The following is a 19130-nucleotide window of genomic DNA, read 5'->3' as shown; positions in this document are numbered from 1 at the left end:
TAGTGGCTCAGAGCTCATGTCAGCATTTCCAAGTCTCCTTATTTTTGCAGTGGAAACATAAGATTTAACAACCCATCTGAAATACAATTTTACATTTTGATTGCTTCTGCCCCAGCCATACCGAGGTTACTTTCAATCTACATATATTTGTGGGAACGGGCTTTTTCACTGCAGTTCAATTCGAGTACACCTTATAATATCAGTGATTATGAAATGCCATGGACTAATAGAGTGTCTTGCTTCCAAGGAGTGCAAACTGCTTTATAATCCTACTGACCATAATTTATCTTCATAAGCTGCTGTAGAGACAAGAAGAAAAGCGAGATTAATAATCACATTTTATAGATGGTGAAATAAAAACTCAGAGAAATTGAGTAACATTTTTCCAGAAATGCACAGTTCTTCCTGTGCTCTGATTAGTGTTGCAAATTTATTGCCCAAGTTGGGAGTGGCTGTGAACCTTGCACTTGCTTCATTAGGGGACTGCGTAGATGAGACGGACATTGACTCTGCTCTTATACTTGGCTGGGGAGGTTGGGTGAACAAGAGACTGTACCATGAAAGGGAATTCAGAGTTAGGGCAGTGTGTCCCTGTGCAAGGAAGAGGTGGGGGGTGTGGATAGGCAGTTTTCTTTCTAAAGCTACATGGTAGGGACTTGGTCATTAATATTAATCTTTGTACCTTTTTTATATAAATAAATGAAACAAATGTTTAATGTATGTGCTTTAATGTATTTAAACAGTTTTCCTAATGTTTCAACTTACAAGGAGGAAAATGGGCTTTAAAAATGAGGAAAAGGGATGCTCTGTTTCTTTAATTGCTGTCACATGGACTTAGAGATATTATAGATAAGTGACTTAATATCTGTTGGTTGCCTGCTGTCTCCAGGCCCTGTGCTGGGTCTTCCTATGATGCTCTGTTTAATTTCATCCTCAGACCAGCGTCAGGAAGTAGGTGTACAGCTGGAACCTGCCGGCACTGAGTTCTGCCCGTGAGCACAGGGCTCCCGAGTGTGTGTCATTCCCACTCAACTTGTGTGGTCACCGCATCTCTGTTGGAAGTCATGCCCCTGCACGGCCACATGATCTGGACGTGCTCTGGGGGGTACCTTGTCAGCTGCGTGTGCTGTAAGGAGAGCTAGTGGAGCACAATATCAAAGTTTCAATAATTGATGTGTCGAAAATGACAGTTGTTTATTCTCTTTCTATAGAAAAATAGAATTTTCAGTGTCTTGCTCTGGAAATGTTGGAAAGGAATGATCCCTCTCTTTCTTAGGTGCAAATTTTGTCTGACACTTCACGTATGTTTAAAGTATTTTTGATGTCCCAAAATAGCAATGAGGAGACTCTGTAAGATGAGTCTGTGAGGTGGTGAGTGAGGGATGAGTCATTAACAGAACCTAGGCCATTCTGAGCCCAACAGGAAAGCTGTTTCCCAAGCCAGCAGTCCTACCTGCTGTGGGACCAGACTGAGATCAGAAACAGCCCCCATGGAAGAAACCAGAATGTGACTTTTTTAAAAGCATGTAAACTTTGAAACAGAAAGGCCAGGTAGTCTGCCTCTTGTCATAGGAGGTGTTGCCAAGGAGATGGTGCCAGCTTCAGGGAAAACTGGTACCTGCTGTGGGTGTGGGGTTGAAACAGAAAGATTCATTCCTTCCACAAATGTGCAGTGAGCATCCACCATGCCCCAGGCACTGTGCTGGGCGCTGGAGATACAGCAGAGACATGGGGGCTGAGGGGGACATGCACTCACCCTGCCCTGTGCCTGGAGGCCACCCTCCCCTGTCCCCTTACCGAGACTCAGCTCATACTTCTGGGAAGCCCTGCTTTGCCTTTCCTCCCCCAGTTAGTCCCTCCTTCGCATACTGGGCACACGCTCGGCACGTCATGTGTTGGCATGCCATTGCTGCCAGCTAGATCATGCTCTCTGGGAGAAGCCATAGGGTCTGGTTTATTTTTCCATCTTTAGCACCCAGCACAGTGCCAGGCACATAGTAGACACTTGGGAAATGGCAGTTGATTATTCGAATCAGTGGATGAATGAGTGGAGCTTGAATCAAATTCTGGCTTAGAATAACCATTGGTGAGAAAGGTTTCTTCTTCACTGCAGAGCAGACCTGCCTTAGCAACCATCGAACGTGCTTCAGGTGCACTAAATAAAAAGAAACAGATTTTAGATTTTTTTTTTTTTTAAAGATTTTATTTATTTTATTTTTCCCCCCAAAGCCCCAGTGGATAGTTGTATGTCGTAGCTGCACATCCTTCTAGTTGCTGTATGCGGGACTCGGCCTCAGGATGAACGGAGAAGTGGTGCCTCGATGCGCATCCGGGATCCGAACCCGGGCCACCAGCATTGCAGCGCGCGCACTTAACCACCAAGCCACAGGGCCGGCCCCAGATTTTAGATTTGACTTTGAACTTCCAGGAGCTCAGAGCCTTGTGGACTAGCGCAAGAGGGAACCAGGCATCTGCAAGATCACAGCAGAATGGTCTCCAGACCCCCAAGGATCGCTGAGGGGCCAGATAGAGAAAGGCGTTCCTTACCCAGGAGCTCATGGGCTAGGTGTTGAGCAGATATTTATGGAGCATTTACCGTGTGTCAGACTGAGGATCAAGGATAAGTGAGACACAGACCCTGCCCTTCAGAAGGTGTGGTAGGGAGCAGATATGCAAACATGTCTTTAGAACAGTAGGTGCTCCATTAATATTTGTTGGACCAATCTGGTTCTTCATGTTTATATTTTCATCACCTGGTATACCAGCACAGAGAAAGTGGGCAGTATATGTTTGAGTAAGGAAGGAGGGAGGGGAGAGGGGCGGGCCGTGTCGGAAATATGGTCAGTGTATCGTTTGTGCAGAGAGAAGGACACATCCTCAGGGATGAGGGAGAGTTTCAGGGTGTAATGGAAAAGGTTGAAATTACAGGCAGGAGACAGTAGGGGGTTACAGTAGAGGCCTGGATTGAAGCCACTGGCTTGAGCTAGTAGCAGTGGGAGCTGAGCAGGGTCCTGGCTTCAAGAGAGAATTAAGAAGAGAGGGGCTCTAGAGGCCTGAATCTCAGAGGTCTTTGCCCTGCAGTCCCTGCCTTATCCTGGTGCCACCTCCAACCCCCCTGCTACTCTCTCTGGCTTTTTTGCTGTAATTCTTTTTGTGACCAGCCTACAGATAGGTGTCCTCCGACACTCAGTGCTAGCCCTGCACCAGTGCCTTGCACAGGTGGGTGTGGACCGCACGCTCACGCCCATCTCTGGGCCTCCACTCCTGTGGTTCCCACCCATATGGAGGCCTTGCTTCCTCACACTAAATCCTGCCTCCTCATGCCAAGCTTCCATTCCTTCATGAAGATTTACCCCTTCTACTTTCCTTTGTTTGCACTGCCTTAGAACTTTCCATCTGAATCACATATTTTAGCACTTTCTTATATTTAATAAAAGTTTATTCAATCAACAGATCCTTATTGATTGAGTGGCTCCTAAATGCCAGGCACTGTGCTGCCCTCGTGGACTCAGCAGGGGGAGACAGACAGTGAGCAGGTTATTGGGAGAGTGCTGTAAAGTGACATTTATGGCACTGTAGATGGAGACTAACTGGTGTCAGGGGAGGCCTGTCTGTGGCGGTGACAATTTAGGTGAGCTTTGAAGGATGAGAAGGAGGCAGCCATCTGAGAGCCAGCGGAGAGAGCATCCGAGGCAGAAGCAACAAGACTGCGTGAAGGCTCTGGATCCAGAAGGAGCCTAGGTATTCTGGAAATTGAAAGGAACCTGATGGGACTGGAGCTTATTGAGCCAGGAGAGTGGGTTGAAATGACGGTGGAGAGCTGGGCAGGGTCCCGACTGTGGGGGTCCCTCTGGGCCATGGAGGGATTTGGATTTCATTCTGAGTGCAGTGGGGACCCTCTGAGGGCTTAAAGCAAAGGGAGGTGTGACCTGTTCACTTTGGCAGCTATGTGGAAAGGGTATTGGAGGTAGGGAAGATGAAGTGGAAAGGCCAGACGGGACGCTCCAGGGTGGCCAGAGTGGTGGCAGCGGAGGTGGAGAATCAGGGGCCAATTTGAGATCAACTTTAGAGCTGGCCATATTGATGGGTGGGGTGGGAGGATGAGGGAGAGAGAAGAATCAGAGGTCATCCCCAGGTTTCTAGCATGAGTAGCTGCAGGTGGGGAAGAGGGGTGGATAGGGGTGGTAATTCCATTTAGTGAAACAAGGAGGCAGAGGGAGGAATATGTTTACTGGGGAGGCGGGGGGCGCGGGAGTAGAGGAGACGAGTTCCCTTGTAAACATACTAAGTTGGATGTGACGGTGAGACATTCCACTGGAGATGTCAGGCCGTCAGAACATAGATCTGGAGCTGAGAGAAGTCCAAGATGGGGATAGACGTTTGGAAATAGGAATATAATTTAAAACTGTGGGAGTGGATACGATTACTATATCAGTTTCCTAGGGCTGCAGAAACAAGTGCCACAGAATGCGTGGCTTAGAACAACAGATATTTATTCTCTCAGTTTGGAGACCAGAAGTCTAGAATCACGGTGATGGCAGGCCCATGCTTCCTCTGAAGCCTCTAAGAGAGGATCCTTCCTTGCCTCCTCTAGCTTCTGGTGGCTCCAAGTGTTCCTTGGCTTGTGGCAGCATAACTCCAGTATCTGCCTCTGTCTTCCAACGGTCTTCTTCCCTCTGTATCTGTGTCCAGATTTCCCTCTTCTTATAAGGACACCAGTCATACTAGATTAAAGGCCCACCCTACTCTGGTATGACCTCATTTGAACTAATTACACCTGCAACAACCCCATTCCCAAATAAGGTGACATGCTGAGGTACCAGGGATTAAGACTGCAACGTATCTTTTTGGGGAACACAATTAAACCCATAACACTTACCTAGAACAGTGATGGAAAGAGAGGAGAGAAGGGTCCTAGGACTTTGCCATCATGTAGCAGTTGGAAGAAGACAAGCCAGCCAAGGAAACGGACAAGCCACAAGCTGAGAGGCAGGACAAATATGGGAGTGTATGGTGTCGTGAAAACCAAGACTCAGTGTTTCAAAGCAGGAGGGGATGGGCAACTGTGTGAAAGAAATGAGTGAAAAGCTCTTGGGTCACAGAGCTGAGACACTGACCAGTGGATATGACGACGTGGTCACTGCTGCTCTTGACAAACGTAGCACTTGAGTGGAGCAGAGGGTAGGAGTCCAGTCAGAGGAGGGTGAGAAGGTGATGGGAGGCAAAGTGGTGGAAACTGCCGGAGGTTCCTCTTCAGAGATTTGGCCTCTGAGGAAGAGCAGAGAAACAGGGCAGCAGCTGCAGGGAGTTGAGGGGATTAAGGAAAGGCTTGATCTTGTTTTGGGTTTGGTTTTATTCTTGTGTTCTGCTTTATTTTTTTAAATGGGAGGTGCTAGAGCATGTTCGTGTCCTTAAATTAGCTCTACTTTGGTATCTGTGTGTTTGTGTTGTGTACGTTTCATAATCAACTTCAGTTGTCACGTATGCTTTAGAGGGACAGGACTGTGCCTTCTGTTTCATCTCCCAACCATCTAGCCTGACACTTGAGCATTTGTTCATTATGATCACAGCAAGAAAAATACTCTGCTGTACATATCCTGGTATCATGAATGGCTGCCGTTTCATTTTCTAATGGAAAATAGACTAAGAGCAATTTTCACAGGCCCTGTTCATGTAACATCAGTAGATGAAGCCCATGTCTGGTGTTTCTTGCCAGAGAACATCACTGAAGTGCCCTTTGTGTGACAGACGGCCTCATTTGTTGGATTCTGCCTTGCACATCATCAAGGAACAGAAACTGGGAAATGGGTTTGCAGAGGTTCCAAACAGCCCGCGTAGGGGCATGAGAACCAGTTGATTAACCAGATAGGAAGGGCAGCCCATAGTCAAGTCCAGAGATGTCCCCATGGAACCAGATGAGCCTGTTCCTAAAACCCAACCTGGAGACTGGAGTGTCCAGGCTGCAAAGAGCAAAGGTACAGGTCACAGGAATAGGGGGACAGAGGTGCAGAGGTGCTTGATCCTGAGTCAGCAGCTTGCTAAAGGGGGGCTTCTCAGGAACCAGGACCAGAACTCTTCTCCCAGGAAGAGGCCTGAGTCTGCATATGAGAGGAGGCAGGTGGACACACCTGACTCTAGATCAGAAGGAAAAGCAGGTTCTGACACATGTAATAAAGGTGTGTTGTTTTCTCTGTAATGTTCTCTTCAGATATTCCCTTCTTTTCCAAGAGATGTGGTTTTTTGAATAAACCAGAATCATCTCTAGAGAGATTGCATTGCTAGAGGCAACCTGCAATAATCTCATCAATTATACACAGTCATCAGGTGACTCTGGAAGCCCTGATGTGTGTGGGCAGCGCTGGACACAGTGACCTAGGCCAGTTGTGGGATCCAAGGCCCCATGACACAGGACACTCCAGCAGTGATGTCGTAAGACAACCACAGGCCTCCTCAGTCATCAGGGCCGGGGGCAAGAGCAGCCTCCTGTGTCCACCAGAACGGTCAGCAACTAGGATTGGAGGAGACACAGACCAAAGAGAGAGCAAAGTGCCGGGCAGAGCACTGGCTGCTGAAGATGCCCAGCAGTGAGGGGACAGGGACAGGCAAGACCCAGTAAGTAGTGCCGAGGCAACTTGCTCCCCCACCCTCCGCGGTAACTCTCTCCTGGGAAGCCCCAGTCTTGGATTTTAGGAAAGGTATGTCTTGCTGCCCAGACCGATGACGGTGGTGCTCTGGAACCACCCAGCAGCAGCGCTGAATCTCCAGCTCTAAGGAGTTGGAGACTGAAAAATCAGAAGACTTTGTAACAAGACATTTTGGTTTTTGTTTGTTTTGTTTTTTCGATACTATTATATAGAGAAAAAAGATTTGCAGTAGATCAAATTTAAAGCAGCAAGCTGGGGAGATGCTTTCTAAGTAGGGAAAAGTTCAGCTAGAAGCTCTGAGACAAGGGGAGGTGTTTTGGATCACACGCCTCCTCCCTCCACTCATGCTAGATGGGTGAAGATAACTTAGATCAGGAAAGTCTCCCAGCTCCCTTCACTCCCACTCTAGGCTGCTGAAAGCAGGTGGGAGAGTGGCGTCTTCTTGCATTGCTTAATCAACTGGGACATTTACGGAGAACACAGAAGTTGGGTTAGTGCATTTCTTTATCAGCAGGGTGCCTTGAGCCACATTTTTTTAAAAACATAAGCTGTGTTCATATCTCCTACTTCAAACTTGGTTTTCTCCAAAACGTACCCCTACCTAATTATGACAAATTCTTAGAAAAGAAGATGCACTCTGTGGTCTCTTTGGTTTTGATTACTAACTACATATGAAATTTCCTTTTGAGTTTAGGTGATTTCCTTCAGAAGCTCCAGCATGGAACCTTGTCTCTCGTGTGAAGGGACATGACTCCTACAGTCAGAGATGGGATTATAATGGAATTCTGATTGATACCCAGGCTATTTTCATGAACAGGGTTCTTATAAGTGTATTCGAGAACTTTTTAGGAACTTAACTTTTTAGAAGCTAATGAAAAAAACAGTGTTTCCTTGGGAAAGTGTGATACAAACTCCAAAGAAAAGGATCATTGGCATGAACAGATATGGGATTTAATCCTGTTGTTCTGGGTGGAGACAACTTGTTTTGTATATTACTGAAAATAGAACACCAATATTTCAGAATTCCTTTGTAAAAGCCAGGCATTCTCTAAAGATTGGTGTCCTGGGTTTTCAGCTATAAAAGATAACTCCCAAGTTCCTCTAAAGTGGCTATTAGCTCATCTGGTTGGAGTGTAATGGCAATGAAGCCAATAGATGTGGTTCCCAGTAGGTCTGTTCTAGAGCCATGGACCAACCTTCATCTCAGCCAGCCATCTGACCGGGCTCCCTGCTAATGGGGAGAACCAAGTCCAAGAACGGAGGGCTCATTGAAGCACAGTGCAAGCACCACAGGCCCTTCAGAGGGGTCAGTAATGGTACCCTAGGTTAGAAAGATAGGATTTGATGTAGAATTCATATAGAGAAAGCTGCCTGCATTTCCAAATTGCTAATGATTTCTTCCATTCTTCCTTTTCAGGGCCCCTGAGATCATCCTTGGTTTACCATTTTGTGAGGCAATTGATATGTGGTCCCTGGGCTGTGTCATTGCAGAGCTGTTCCTGGGCTGGCCACTGTATCCAGGAGCTTCAGAGTATGATCAGGTAAGTGGAGGTGGCACAGGTACTCACGTACTCACTGCAAGCATGCATTCTTTGTCCGGGTTAGCACCTCATTTACAACATGACATGTGCATGGGGGTATGGGGTGTTATGTTGCCTCCCGAACCTTGCTTCTCTTAACCTCATGATTCTTTCTTTCTTCCTCTTTCTTTTCCCTTTTTCTTTGATTACTTATTTCTTTCCCTATAAAATTGTCCTTTTTCTCAAAGGCACTAGCGCCAGTAGTATACCATATGCACAGTGACAGGAGAAGCCCTGACTTCATTCTCATCTTTTCTTGCAGATTCGGTATATTTCACAAACACAGGGTTTGCCAGCTGAATATTTATTAAGCGCAGGGACAAAGACAACTAGGTTTTTCAACCGTGACACAGACTCGCCATATCCTTTGTGGAGGCTGAAGGTAGGAAGAGCGTGCCCTCCATTCTCACCAGCGCCTGGGAGGTGAGGGAGGAAGGGCACTGTCCGATTAGTGGGGAGCTTTTTTTTTTTTTTTTTTTTTAAATCCTCATTTTTCTGTGATCCTTCTAGATTTTTATTTATTTTTTTATGTTTTCCCCCCAAAGCCACAGTAGATAGTTGTATGTCATAGCTGCACATCCTTCTAGTTGCTGTATGTGGGACTCGGCCTCAGGATGGAGGGAGAAGTGGTGCCTCGATGCGCACCCGGGATCCGAACCCGGGCCACCAGCATCGCAGCGCGCGCACTTAACCACCAAGCCACAGGGCCGGCCCAGTGGGGAGCTTTTGACATCAGCACGTTGATCCTGATCTCACCTTGATTCAGATAGCAACATGGGGGGTGGGAGGGCGACTATTGTTGACAGGTGGGAGGTATGGATGAATTTGCATGTGCAAAAACACTGCTTTGCTTGGCCTGCTGCCGCCTGCAAAGCACGAGTCCCAAGCTCTGATTGTTAAACTCCCGGGATTTCATCCAGTAAACCCTGATGACTTGTCTGGTTTGTGCTAGAGAGAGAAACGAACCACCCCTGCCCTCAAGGATCTCCCAGTCCAGAGGGAGACTGAACACGCGTGGCACTCCCCGTAGCAGTGCCCTGTTCCTGGTAGGAACAGAGAGTGGGAGCCAAGAGGAGGGAGTCTTTCATACTGCCTGTGGCAGAGAGTCCTGGAAGAGCATTTGAGCTTGGCCCTCCAGGCAAAGGAAACACCTGAGCAACAGTGGCATCCCAAGGCGGGGGAGGAGTCTGAAGGTCCCAGCCGGCAGGCGGTGTCGCACATCATTGCACAGCAGAGAGTCGGGTGGTTTTATTTAACGGAAACATATTTTGCTTTCTCTTCGATCTGTGCCTAGTAATTAAAATTAATGTATTTTCCTGGGAAGGAGAAAATAATGCAAGCCTCAAGTATGTTTTATGTCCATTTTAGGTGTTTCTTTTTTTGCAAGAGAGTGGGTGGGTGTTTTTTTGACAGAAACCACAGCCACATTCTAATATGATTTAAAGATAATGTGTGGCCAATAGTCGTAAGAGATTTAGAAAAGCGATTTGGGAGCTAAGCAAGCACTCTTAGGCTGTGGATGGGAGGGGCTGGTGTTTGGCAGCTGTGAGGGTGAGAGGCTCAAGGTCAGGTCCAGTAACAGAGTCCCGGGAGGCGGGTCAGGCCGGGCCAGGCAGGGTTCACTTCTGTGTCTCAGTTAAGAGCCTCAGTCCTACTTGTCCAGCTGCTCCTGGGGTCAAAGCCTGGATCGTAGCAGCTCCAGACATGCTTGCTGTCCTTGAGTGAGATTTGGGGGATCAATCACCTGTGATCATGGATGAGTCCTAAAACCCATGGTAATTGGAAACAGCAGCTTCCGAGACCAAGGCCAAAGTGGGAACCGATGTGTGAGCCCAGGCCCAGGCAGAGGGACGGCCCAGAATCCGCGGCCCCTCATTGGCCATGTGACTGTGGCAAGCTCTTTAAGCTTTCCATTCCTATTTCTCCCTCTGGAAAATGGGGTGTTAATCATCCTACCCAACATGGTTGTGAAGGGTATTCAATGAGTTCATGTGCTCTAGAATAGTGCTGGCACATAGTGAGAGCTATATATAAGGGTTTGTTAAGTAAAATTAAATTAAAATTTTAAAACGTGTGGAAAAGGGCTTCTGCTTTTCCACATAGGGAATCTTACCTTATCCCTTAAACTTAGGGAAGAATGTAGGGTTATCAGGGATGTGGCATATCTTACTCATCTTAAAATCCTCTGGACCTGACTCAGAGGAGGCCCCCAATAGGTGTTCGTGGGAAGGATGGAAGGAGGAAAGAGGGATGAGTTAGTGTGGAGGTTGAAGAGAGAAAGTAATTAGTGTGCAGGTCACTTTAGGAAGAATCAAAGTTTCCTTCTCTGAAAGGTGGGAAAAAAGTCTGCGTGAGAAGCAGAAGCTTGAGGGCTTGAGTCACAGTGACTAGAAAATAATTCACATTACCAATCAGCTTTTGCCTCTCTTGACCAGACACCAGATGACCATGAAGCAGAGACGGGCATTAAGTCAAAAGAAGCAAGGAAGTACATTTTCAACTGTTTAGATGATATGGCCCAGGTAAGCTCTGTGGGTGAGTATGCAATGTTAGCCGTTTAACAACCAAGCACAGCAAGACTTCTGCAACAGTAATATAGGATGGGGTAGAAATCCATGTTACTCAACCACAGTGGTTGACCTCAGCCTTAAACAATAATATACCAGCCTTAGTAAGAATACCATTTGGTTTGTGAAACATTTTTAAAACCTTACACCAGCTCTTTAAAAATGGCTTCCATTTCTTGGTTGCCATTTGTAAAATAGTACTGGCCTGTCTTACTGATGTTTTCATGAGAAGAATTCAAACCCGTTAGGACATTTGAGTTTAATGCCCACGATTTAGTATGTTAGTTCCCTAGGGCTGCCGTAACAAGGTACCACAAACTGGGTGACTTAAGACCACAGACATTTATTCTCTCACAGTTCTGTAGGCTAGAAGTTCAAAATTAAAGTACCAACAGGGCCATGCTCCCTCTGAAGGCGCCTGGAAGAAACTGTGCCTCTCTCCTAGCTTCTGTAGCCCCTGGCAATCCTCAGTGTTCATTGACTTGTCTCTGCATCCCCCAATCTCTACCCCCTTCTTCACATGGCCTTTAGCCCTGTGTTTCCTCTTGCCTCTTTGTCCAAATCTCCCTCTTCTTTCTCTTATGAAGACACCAGACACTGGATTTAGAGCCCATCCTACTCCAGTATGACCTCGTTTTACATCTGCAAAGATGCTGTTTCCAAATAAGGTCACATTCATAGGTATTAGGGATTAGGACTGAAACATATCTTTTGCGGAGACACAATTCAACCCACTGCACACAGTCTCTCTCAGCTCACTAGGGGGCCACAGACTTTTACCTTTGTGCCCAGAGAAAATTCTAGAACTTCAACTATTTTCAGTGTAAAAACTAGTCTAAATCAGGGCAACCCAGAGTGAGTTTTTCTTGAAAGCAATGAGAAATAAACCCATAGGCCAATAAACACTTAGCACACCTCTTCCTGTAGATGAGTGTAACCAAAAATCATGATTCTGAGTAAAGTATACTTGTCAGTCTTGTCAGTTGATTAGAAGCTTGGATTGTCTGAGAAAACTGAAATTGCTTTCCAGAGCATGTCTTGGAAAATATAGAAAGCACCACAAAACAAGTCTTTTAAAGGCTATCCTGGTATAGTCTTGCTCTTGGAAGGAAAATCCTGTGTTCAGATATCCTGCTTATCTTGGCTCGAGGTGACCCCAGTGAACACAGGGATTAAATACCTCTGGCCCTGACTCTGGGGGCTACAAGACTGATAAATGGTAGATGCAGGAAGAGGGCACTAAGGCCTCTACATTTCCCTCTGCAGGTTAAATAAATAAACATTTTTGCCTCTTATTTTCTACTGCTTGATTGTGGTTATTTTTTTTTAATTGTGGTAAAATGCACGTGGCATAAAATTGCCATTTTAACCATTTTTAAGTGTGCAGTTCAGTAGTATTAAGTACACTCATATTGTTGTACAGCCAACCTGCAGAACTCTTTTCTTCTTGTGGTGGTTTTCAATGAGGTGTGATGTGAGGTGCATTTCAACGTAACTGATTAAAGCGGGAGCAGTGTGTGTCCTGTCCCCTAGACATATTTGCAGGTCCCAGCAGCGGCCCTCTCCCTTCCCCATGCCTGGCCTCCTCTCTGCCTTTCCTGCAGAGAGAACAGCCGCATCCTGTGGGGAGTAATAATGTGGCAGTGCCTTCAGCGGGGCAGACACAGCCTTCTGGGCATTGGGAGGGGGAGATTGAGAGATTAGGGTGCAGTTGCAGAGCGGAGAATAAGGGAAGTCGGGGAGAGGGGAGGCACAGTGGGGTCTTGGTAACCTGTCCCTACTTGCTTCCAGGTGAACATGACAACGGATTTGGAAGGGAGTGACATGTTGGTAGAGAAGGCAGACCGGCGGGAGTTCATCGACCTGTTAAAGAAGATGCTGACCATAGATGCTGATAAGAGAATCACTCCGATCGAAACCCTGAACCACCCCTTTGTCACCATGACACACTTACTCGATTTTCCCCATAGTACACAGTAGGTGTCCCACTCGATGCTTTATACCAGGGGTCAATGAACTTTTTCTTTAAAGCCCCAGATAGTAAATATTTTATGCTTTGCAGCCATGCAGTCTCTGTCGCAGCCACTCAGCTCTGCCGTTATAGCTAAAAGCAGCCGTAGACAGTACACAAAGAAATGAGGGAGGCTGCGTTCCAATGAAACATTATTTATAAAAACAGGTGGCAGCCAGATTGGGACCCTGGGTCTCAGTTTGCTTTACACCACAAAAGAGGCAACGGTGGAGCATGGGAGAGCGCAAGGCTGGGGGGCCGGACTCTGGGGGTCTGTGCGTGAAGGGAGGTGCTCAGAATGGCAGCGTCCATGAAGCAAAGCCACTTGTAGTGCCACAGGTCACTACCAGAACCCTTCCAGAGTGGACCGGGTCTAGTTTGGATTGGGGTTCGTTCATTCATTCATTCATTCAGCGTGCTGTGTGCCGTGCCAGGTGCTGGGGTCAGTGGGGAGCAAAGTAGGTGCGGCCCCTGCCCACTGGAGCTTACGGTCAGTAGGAGCGAGAAGAGTCCTAAACAAGTGACAGTCAACTAACCAGGCTGTTATCAGGGAAAGTACAGGGTGCGAAGAGAGCAGGTAACAAGGGAGCCTCGAGCAGGTAACAAGGGAGCCACGCTCTCTTGGGGCAGGGCAGGGAAGACCCTGAGGAAGTGACCACTGAAGGAGGAGGGAGAGATAACTGGTGAAGAGGCCCGCGAGAGCAGAAAGGGCCTTGCTGTGTGGAGACAGCAGCCCGGGCAGTGGGAGAGATGAGGCCCCAGGATGAGCTGGGGACAGGCCTTCTGTGGTAAGGATTGTGGTCTTCATCCTAAGTGATGGGAAGTCATTAGAGGACTTTTAAGCAAGGGAATGGCTGGTTAGAGTTGTGTTTAACAAAGGTCTCTCCACTGCTGCACCATCATGTCAAATGAGCCTGGAAAAAATGCCCACCAGATCTGGCAACTTGGGAGTTTTTGGTAACTTAGTGAGAGCCGTTTCAGTGAATGGTAGAAGAAACCAGTTGAGCCGGTTGGAAGAATGAGGGAGAGGTGAAGAAATGGATAGTAGCCTTTTGAGAAGGGAGGCTGTGAAAGAGGAGAAGAAATTGAAGGGTGATGAGGGAGGGCCCAAGGGAGATTTTAACAGGGAAGAGGCTTGAGCAATTTAAAATGCTGATGGGAAGTGTCTGGCAACAAGTGAGAGAGAGAGTAAAGATAAAAGATGCTCAGAAGATACGATTCCTGAGACAGCAAGAGGGGCTGTGATTGGGAGCACAGGTGGAGGAATAGGCCAGCGTCAGGGAAGGGTGGATGGAAGAGGGGCACGCGGATGTTGGCAGGCGTGCTGGTTTAGCGGCGGAAAGTTGAGGGAGTTCTTCAGACAGCTTCTGTCTCCTCTTGTTGAGAGCAAGGTGGTTGGTGGTTTAAGAAGGGTAGAAAAGTTTAGGTAGTTGGAGCAAAAGGTGGCAGAGCAAATTGAACAGAGAAATACAGTAGAATTGTTGAGCATAGTGGTTGGACGTGAATAGTTTAGGGTGTAACTGAACTCCCCAGGTGAAGTTGGCTTTATCCAGGTTGGAGTTTTGCAAGGCTGCTAAAAGAAAGAGACAGACTGACAGACTTATGATGTTGGCAATAGAGTGATGGTAATCCAAAATGGCAGCTGTTGGAGGCTTAGCTGAAAGGGAAAGGAAGTGAAGATAGGAGGGGTCCAAAGAGACTGAATGGTGTGATCAACTCAAAGATTGGTTATTTTCGTAGTAGTCGAATGAGCCAGATCCATGAAAATGTGGCTGGGGGATGGGGTGCTTGAATTTGTGGTTTAGGGAAGTGGAGCAGTTTCCAGTTTGACAGTCCAGGGAATGGGTGGCTAGAATTGACAGCAGGTCACTGGAGATGAGAAGGAACTGAGAAGCCAGGTTGACTGACAGGTAATCAGTGTGACCTCCAAAGTCTCCCTAGGCGGGCAGGGAATGGGTTAAAGTGGAGAACTGAGCCAGTGGCACAGGCCTCAGTGAATGAGGGGGAGAGAAAAGGCCATCGGTGGCAAGAGAATGGGAGGGAGTGTTGGTTTGTGGAGGCTGCAGTAACAAAGTACCATTGAGTGGCTGAGTGGCTTAAACAGCAGAAATTTATTTTCTTACATTTCTAGAAGTCCAAGATCAAGGTGTTTGACAGAGTTTCTTCTAAGGCCTCTCTCCTTGGCTTGTAAATGGCCATCTCCTCCCTGTGTCTTAACATGGTCTTCCTTTTATACATGTGTGTGTCCTAATTTCCTCCTCCTCATAAGGAATAGGATTAGGGCCCACTCTAATGACCTCATTTTACCTCTTTAAAGAGAGGTAAAATTCATCTCCAAATTCAGTCACATTCTGAAGTACTGGGGGTTAGAACTTGAACATGAATTTTGGGCGACACATTTCAGCCCATTACAGAGGATAATGAGGGATGTCACTTCAGCCTCTCAACCCCGAGGTTTGTGGGATGTGAAAGAATAGTCACATCTCTGGATGTCTGCAGGGAGAAGCAGTGTGCTCATGAGAGCACCAGATTTTAGTTAGGATCAGAAGGAAAAGCGAATACCTGAGAAGAGACTGGGGATAAGAGACATTTGCAGATCACGGTTGGCCCTGCCATGGCCAGACTGAGATGGGGCCTAAGTCTCAAGGCTGGATTTGACCTTAACCAGCATACAAGAAATGAGTGAGTGGCACCCACCACCAATGGTGCTTCCTCTATTTTAGTTCTGTTCCTTATCAGTTGATGTTAAGCAAGTCAAATCGCATTGTAACAACCAGACAATGTGTCTTTAACTTAGAGCCATGTTTGTAACTCCAGTACAAAGAAGGAACTTGGACCCATCCCTTGCAAAATCTCGTTATGGGATTTTTTCTGTTTCTGGTTGTGGTAGGGGGACATCAAGGGGGTGTCAGTCTGTACCACAGAAGGAAAGCAGACTTGGCAATTTACTGGATAGGGCTCCCATAGGTCAGTCTTTTTATATTCATGGGTGAAGTGGGATGATTGAGAAATAGCTGTGGATAGGAGACAGAGGGGTGCTCACTAGAGGGCCTCCGTTAGCCATCTGCACTAAGTCGGTGAGACAGTCACCCACGTAAAGTTGGGGGCATGGTTGAATGGCCTCAGAGGCCTGTCCATCTCTGGGTTCTGTAAGGAAGCAGCAGTAGAATGCTCCACTGTACTTGGTGAAGACTGAGCATGGAGACCATGAGCATCAGCTTAAATTCAGAACTTGGTGTGGGACCCAAGAGGATCACTGGTGATTTAGAACTCAGAAAGTGGGCCTCAGAAGGAAAGACAGGTCTTTGAGCACACATAGGCTTACCAGAAAGTAGGCCTAATCCCTAAAGGTGCCTAGAACTCGCTGGGAAGACCGTGAGAACTCCAGGGCTAGAAGAATCTTCCAGGCCTGCCCTGCTGAAGACTTCTACCCTTGAGGCTGGGCTAGAGGTGACCCAACATCTAGATTAATAGGTAAAAGAGACCTCACTCATTTCTCCATACTGGGATTCTAGCACACACATTCGTTAAAAACCATTCTCATGGAATTAACCCAAAGTGAAAGTGCTTGCTTCTTCCTGAAACTCAAAACTCAGACCATTTCAACATTTTCAGTTGGAAAATTCTGAGTCTAAAAGCTTTGGGTTAAATTGTCACAAAACCATTGAATGCTTTAAATACATTCCAAAAAGAATATAAAATCTATTGTTTTATTCCTTCAGTCTCCATGTGAAAGCACTTCACAGTGTGCTTGATACTTAGTAGAGGCTCAAAACACGTTGGCATTACCCGCATTATTAGTAGTACTTTTAGCTATTGGTTACCATAGAATACATTTTCCTTTCTCTCCAGGGTCATCGGTCAGTAAATGTTTATTTCATGTGCATTGTATGGCCAATGTAAGTAGTCATTAACTCTGAAGGAAAGAAGATTCACTGAGCATGTCTAAGTCAGTTTGGAACATCTTTCATGGAAAGGATGTTTTGGGATGGCCCACGAGCACCTGCTTGGCCCCAAATATAGCATACCTATAGTACACATTTGTAATCTTAAAATAGTAGAAAACTATTATTTTATTTATATTTAGTTATTACAGTATTTATAATTAAAATAAGTCTCTAAAATTGAAATTTACATGCTGTATTATTATCTTGAATATTAGCATTTGAGGAAAAGTAAGTTTAATTAGAAGAAGACACAGACGTGAATGAGAAACAATGTGTAAATTCTGGAGGACACTCTGTGTTGGATTTTCAAGAACTTGAATGATTGAGGCCACTTGTGTCTTTCCTTTTCCTTGATGCTAGTGTCAGCAACACTTTTTTCCCCCAGTGTTATTTGAAATATTGACATACATCTCTATAAGTTTAAGGTGTACGGCATGATGGTTTGATTTACATATATTGTGAAGTGATTACCACAATAGGTTCAGCTAACAGCAACACTTTTATACTTGCATAATTAGCGTTTTGTTTTGATTCACAAATGCGATGGAAGAAGAAAAGGAGGGAGAGAATTTTTATTTCACCTAACTGGGCAATAATTAGAAAAGAAATAGGAAGGATGAAGGGAGTTAAAGAGGATGCATATGTATATGTGAAGATTGCCAGTAATTAGCTCTTGCCCTTGGCAGAGTGCTCATCCTATCTAAACTTCATCCTTTTTCGTAAAATAGGGCAACAATCAGATCTCCCTCTCGTGGTCGTTGTAAGACTGAGTGAAAGAGTGCTTGCAGACAGCTCCCACAGCTCTCAATCCATGTTAGCCACTATTTAATTATTCATATTATTGTTCTCATCACACGTACAATTCCAGTGGGGAGAAAGTGACAAGAGTCTTGGTACTGGGTTGGGTAGTTCCCTGGCTGTCCCCTAGATGGAGCTGGTGCCCCAAAGTAGCTGGGAAGGATGCCTGCTACGAGTTGTCTTTGGGAAAGGTGGAGTAGGTCATAAACTGCTATGTAAATGTTCCCAATCAGAGAGCTTACACATTTGTTTATGGACCAGAAACCACATTGAAAGCTGGGAATGAGCAGTGAAGTTGGAGGCAGATTAGCAATATGAGGAAATGCAGTGAGAGCTATCATGTCCACTGCTGTGGAGCACCTTCACCCATCCAGGATGGGAGAAGTAGTAAGACAGTGGGGGAAATTCATCCAAATAACGTTAACTCTTGCAAATGCAGACTCTGCATGAGAAATCCAGGAAATTTAGACGTAAAGTTAAGTTTCCCCAGGTGTCTTGTTTGCTAGATTAACTGTTCTCTGCTTTTCTCTCTCCGTTTCCTCCCCTTTATCCCACATTACTCTCTTCTATTTCCCTTATGCCTCTGTCTCTGCCTTTCACATGAACAGCGTCAAATCATGTTTCCAGAACATGGAGATTTGCAAGCGACGAGTGAATATGTATGACACGGTGAACCAGAGCAAAACCCCTTTCATCACACATGTGGCCCCCAGCACGTCCACCAACCTGACCATGACCTTCAACAACCAGCTGAACACTGTCCACAACCAGGTAAGTGGGGAGCAGAGGGGCAGACAGGCGGGGCTGACAGCGTGAGCATCAGGAATTGTGTTTTCCTATTTTCCCACCAAACCTAGTCAGAAGACAAAATTGCTCCTGAAACAAAATTCCTCTGTTGTCATATTCAACTCTGAGAAAGTGTTTGCTTCCAAGGTTATTTCCTTTGAGAGACCCAGGCCCTCTTTGGATTGACTGCTGGCCCCAGTGAAAGGTCCCAGGAATGACTCACTAAGGGAGTTGTTTCTGAGATGGTACCTCTTACTGCTTCCATCTGTCCTGATGTGGAAAAAAGGTAAAAGAGATGCTATGATCCTTTTATATCTGGCATCTGCCTGGTAAAGAATTCTAGAACTGGAAGGGATGCTGGCACTCATCCAGTCCAGGCTCCTCCCCCTGGTCCCCACACTGCTGGGTCCACATGATGTCCTTTCTGGACATATAAAACCTGTCCCTTCTCCACGTCATGGGGAAAATCAATTCATCAGTCTGTCACCAGAATCCCAGCAGCTGGAACTAAAAGGGACCAGGAAACAGGTTTTCTTCCCACCGATTTCCAACCTTTTGCAGAAAATTAGCAGAATCCAGCACCTAACACACTGCTTGAAATATGGATGACACCCAGGAAATATATTGAATGAATAATCTCTGAGTCCTAGCTCAGGCTGCCTCTGAAATCTGGAACTTTTACTGCCAACTTCCAGTCTTAGCATTTCTCCCAAAGAAGTGTCCCTAGATTTTTTCAGTCTTAATATCAATCTGCAATAACAGCACTCTTGTGTGTATACACACACACACACTCCTCC

The 19130-nt window shown here is 46.3% G+C and overlaps 1 protein-coding gene across 3 annotated transcripts in view; it reads left to right on the top strand.

Moving 5' to 3' along the window:
* The window catches only part of HIPK2 (homeodomain interacting protein kinase 2), a 178338-nt gene that overhangs the window by 120653 nt on the left and 38555 nt on the right, over positions 1-19130 (top strand). For all 3 annotated transcript variants that reach the window (XM_004430699.3, XM_087431656.1, XM_004430698.3), the window contains 5 exons: positions 8062-8185; positions 8487-8606; positions 10660-10746; positions 12583-12767; positions 18156-18318. In XM_004430699.3, the coding sequence (XP_004430756.1) occupies positions 8062-8185; positions 8487-8606; positions 10660-10746; positions 12583-12767; positions 18156-18318 (679 nt within the window). The remainder of the gene's footprint in view (positions 1-8061; positions 8186-8486; positions 8607-10659; positions 10747-12582; positions 12768-18155; positions 18319-19130) is intronic.

This window comes from Ceratotherium simum, chromosome 1 (assembly GCF_057802395.1).
Source record: "Ceratotherium simum simum isolate JZ-2026a chromosome 1, ASM5780239v1, whole genome shotgun sequence".
Lineage (NCBI taxonomy): Eukaryota > Metazoa > Chordata > Mammalia > Perissodactyla > Rhinocerotidae > Ceratotherium > Ceratotherium simum.
Note: the sequence above shows the minus strand (reverse complement) of the source record. Positions and strands in the feature narration are given on the sequence as shown.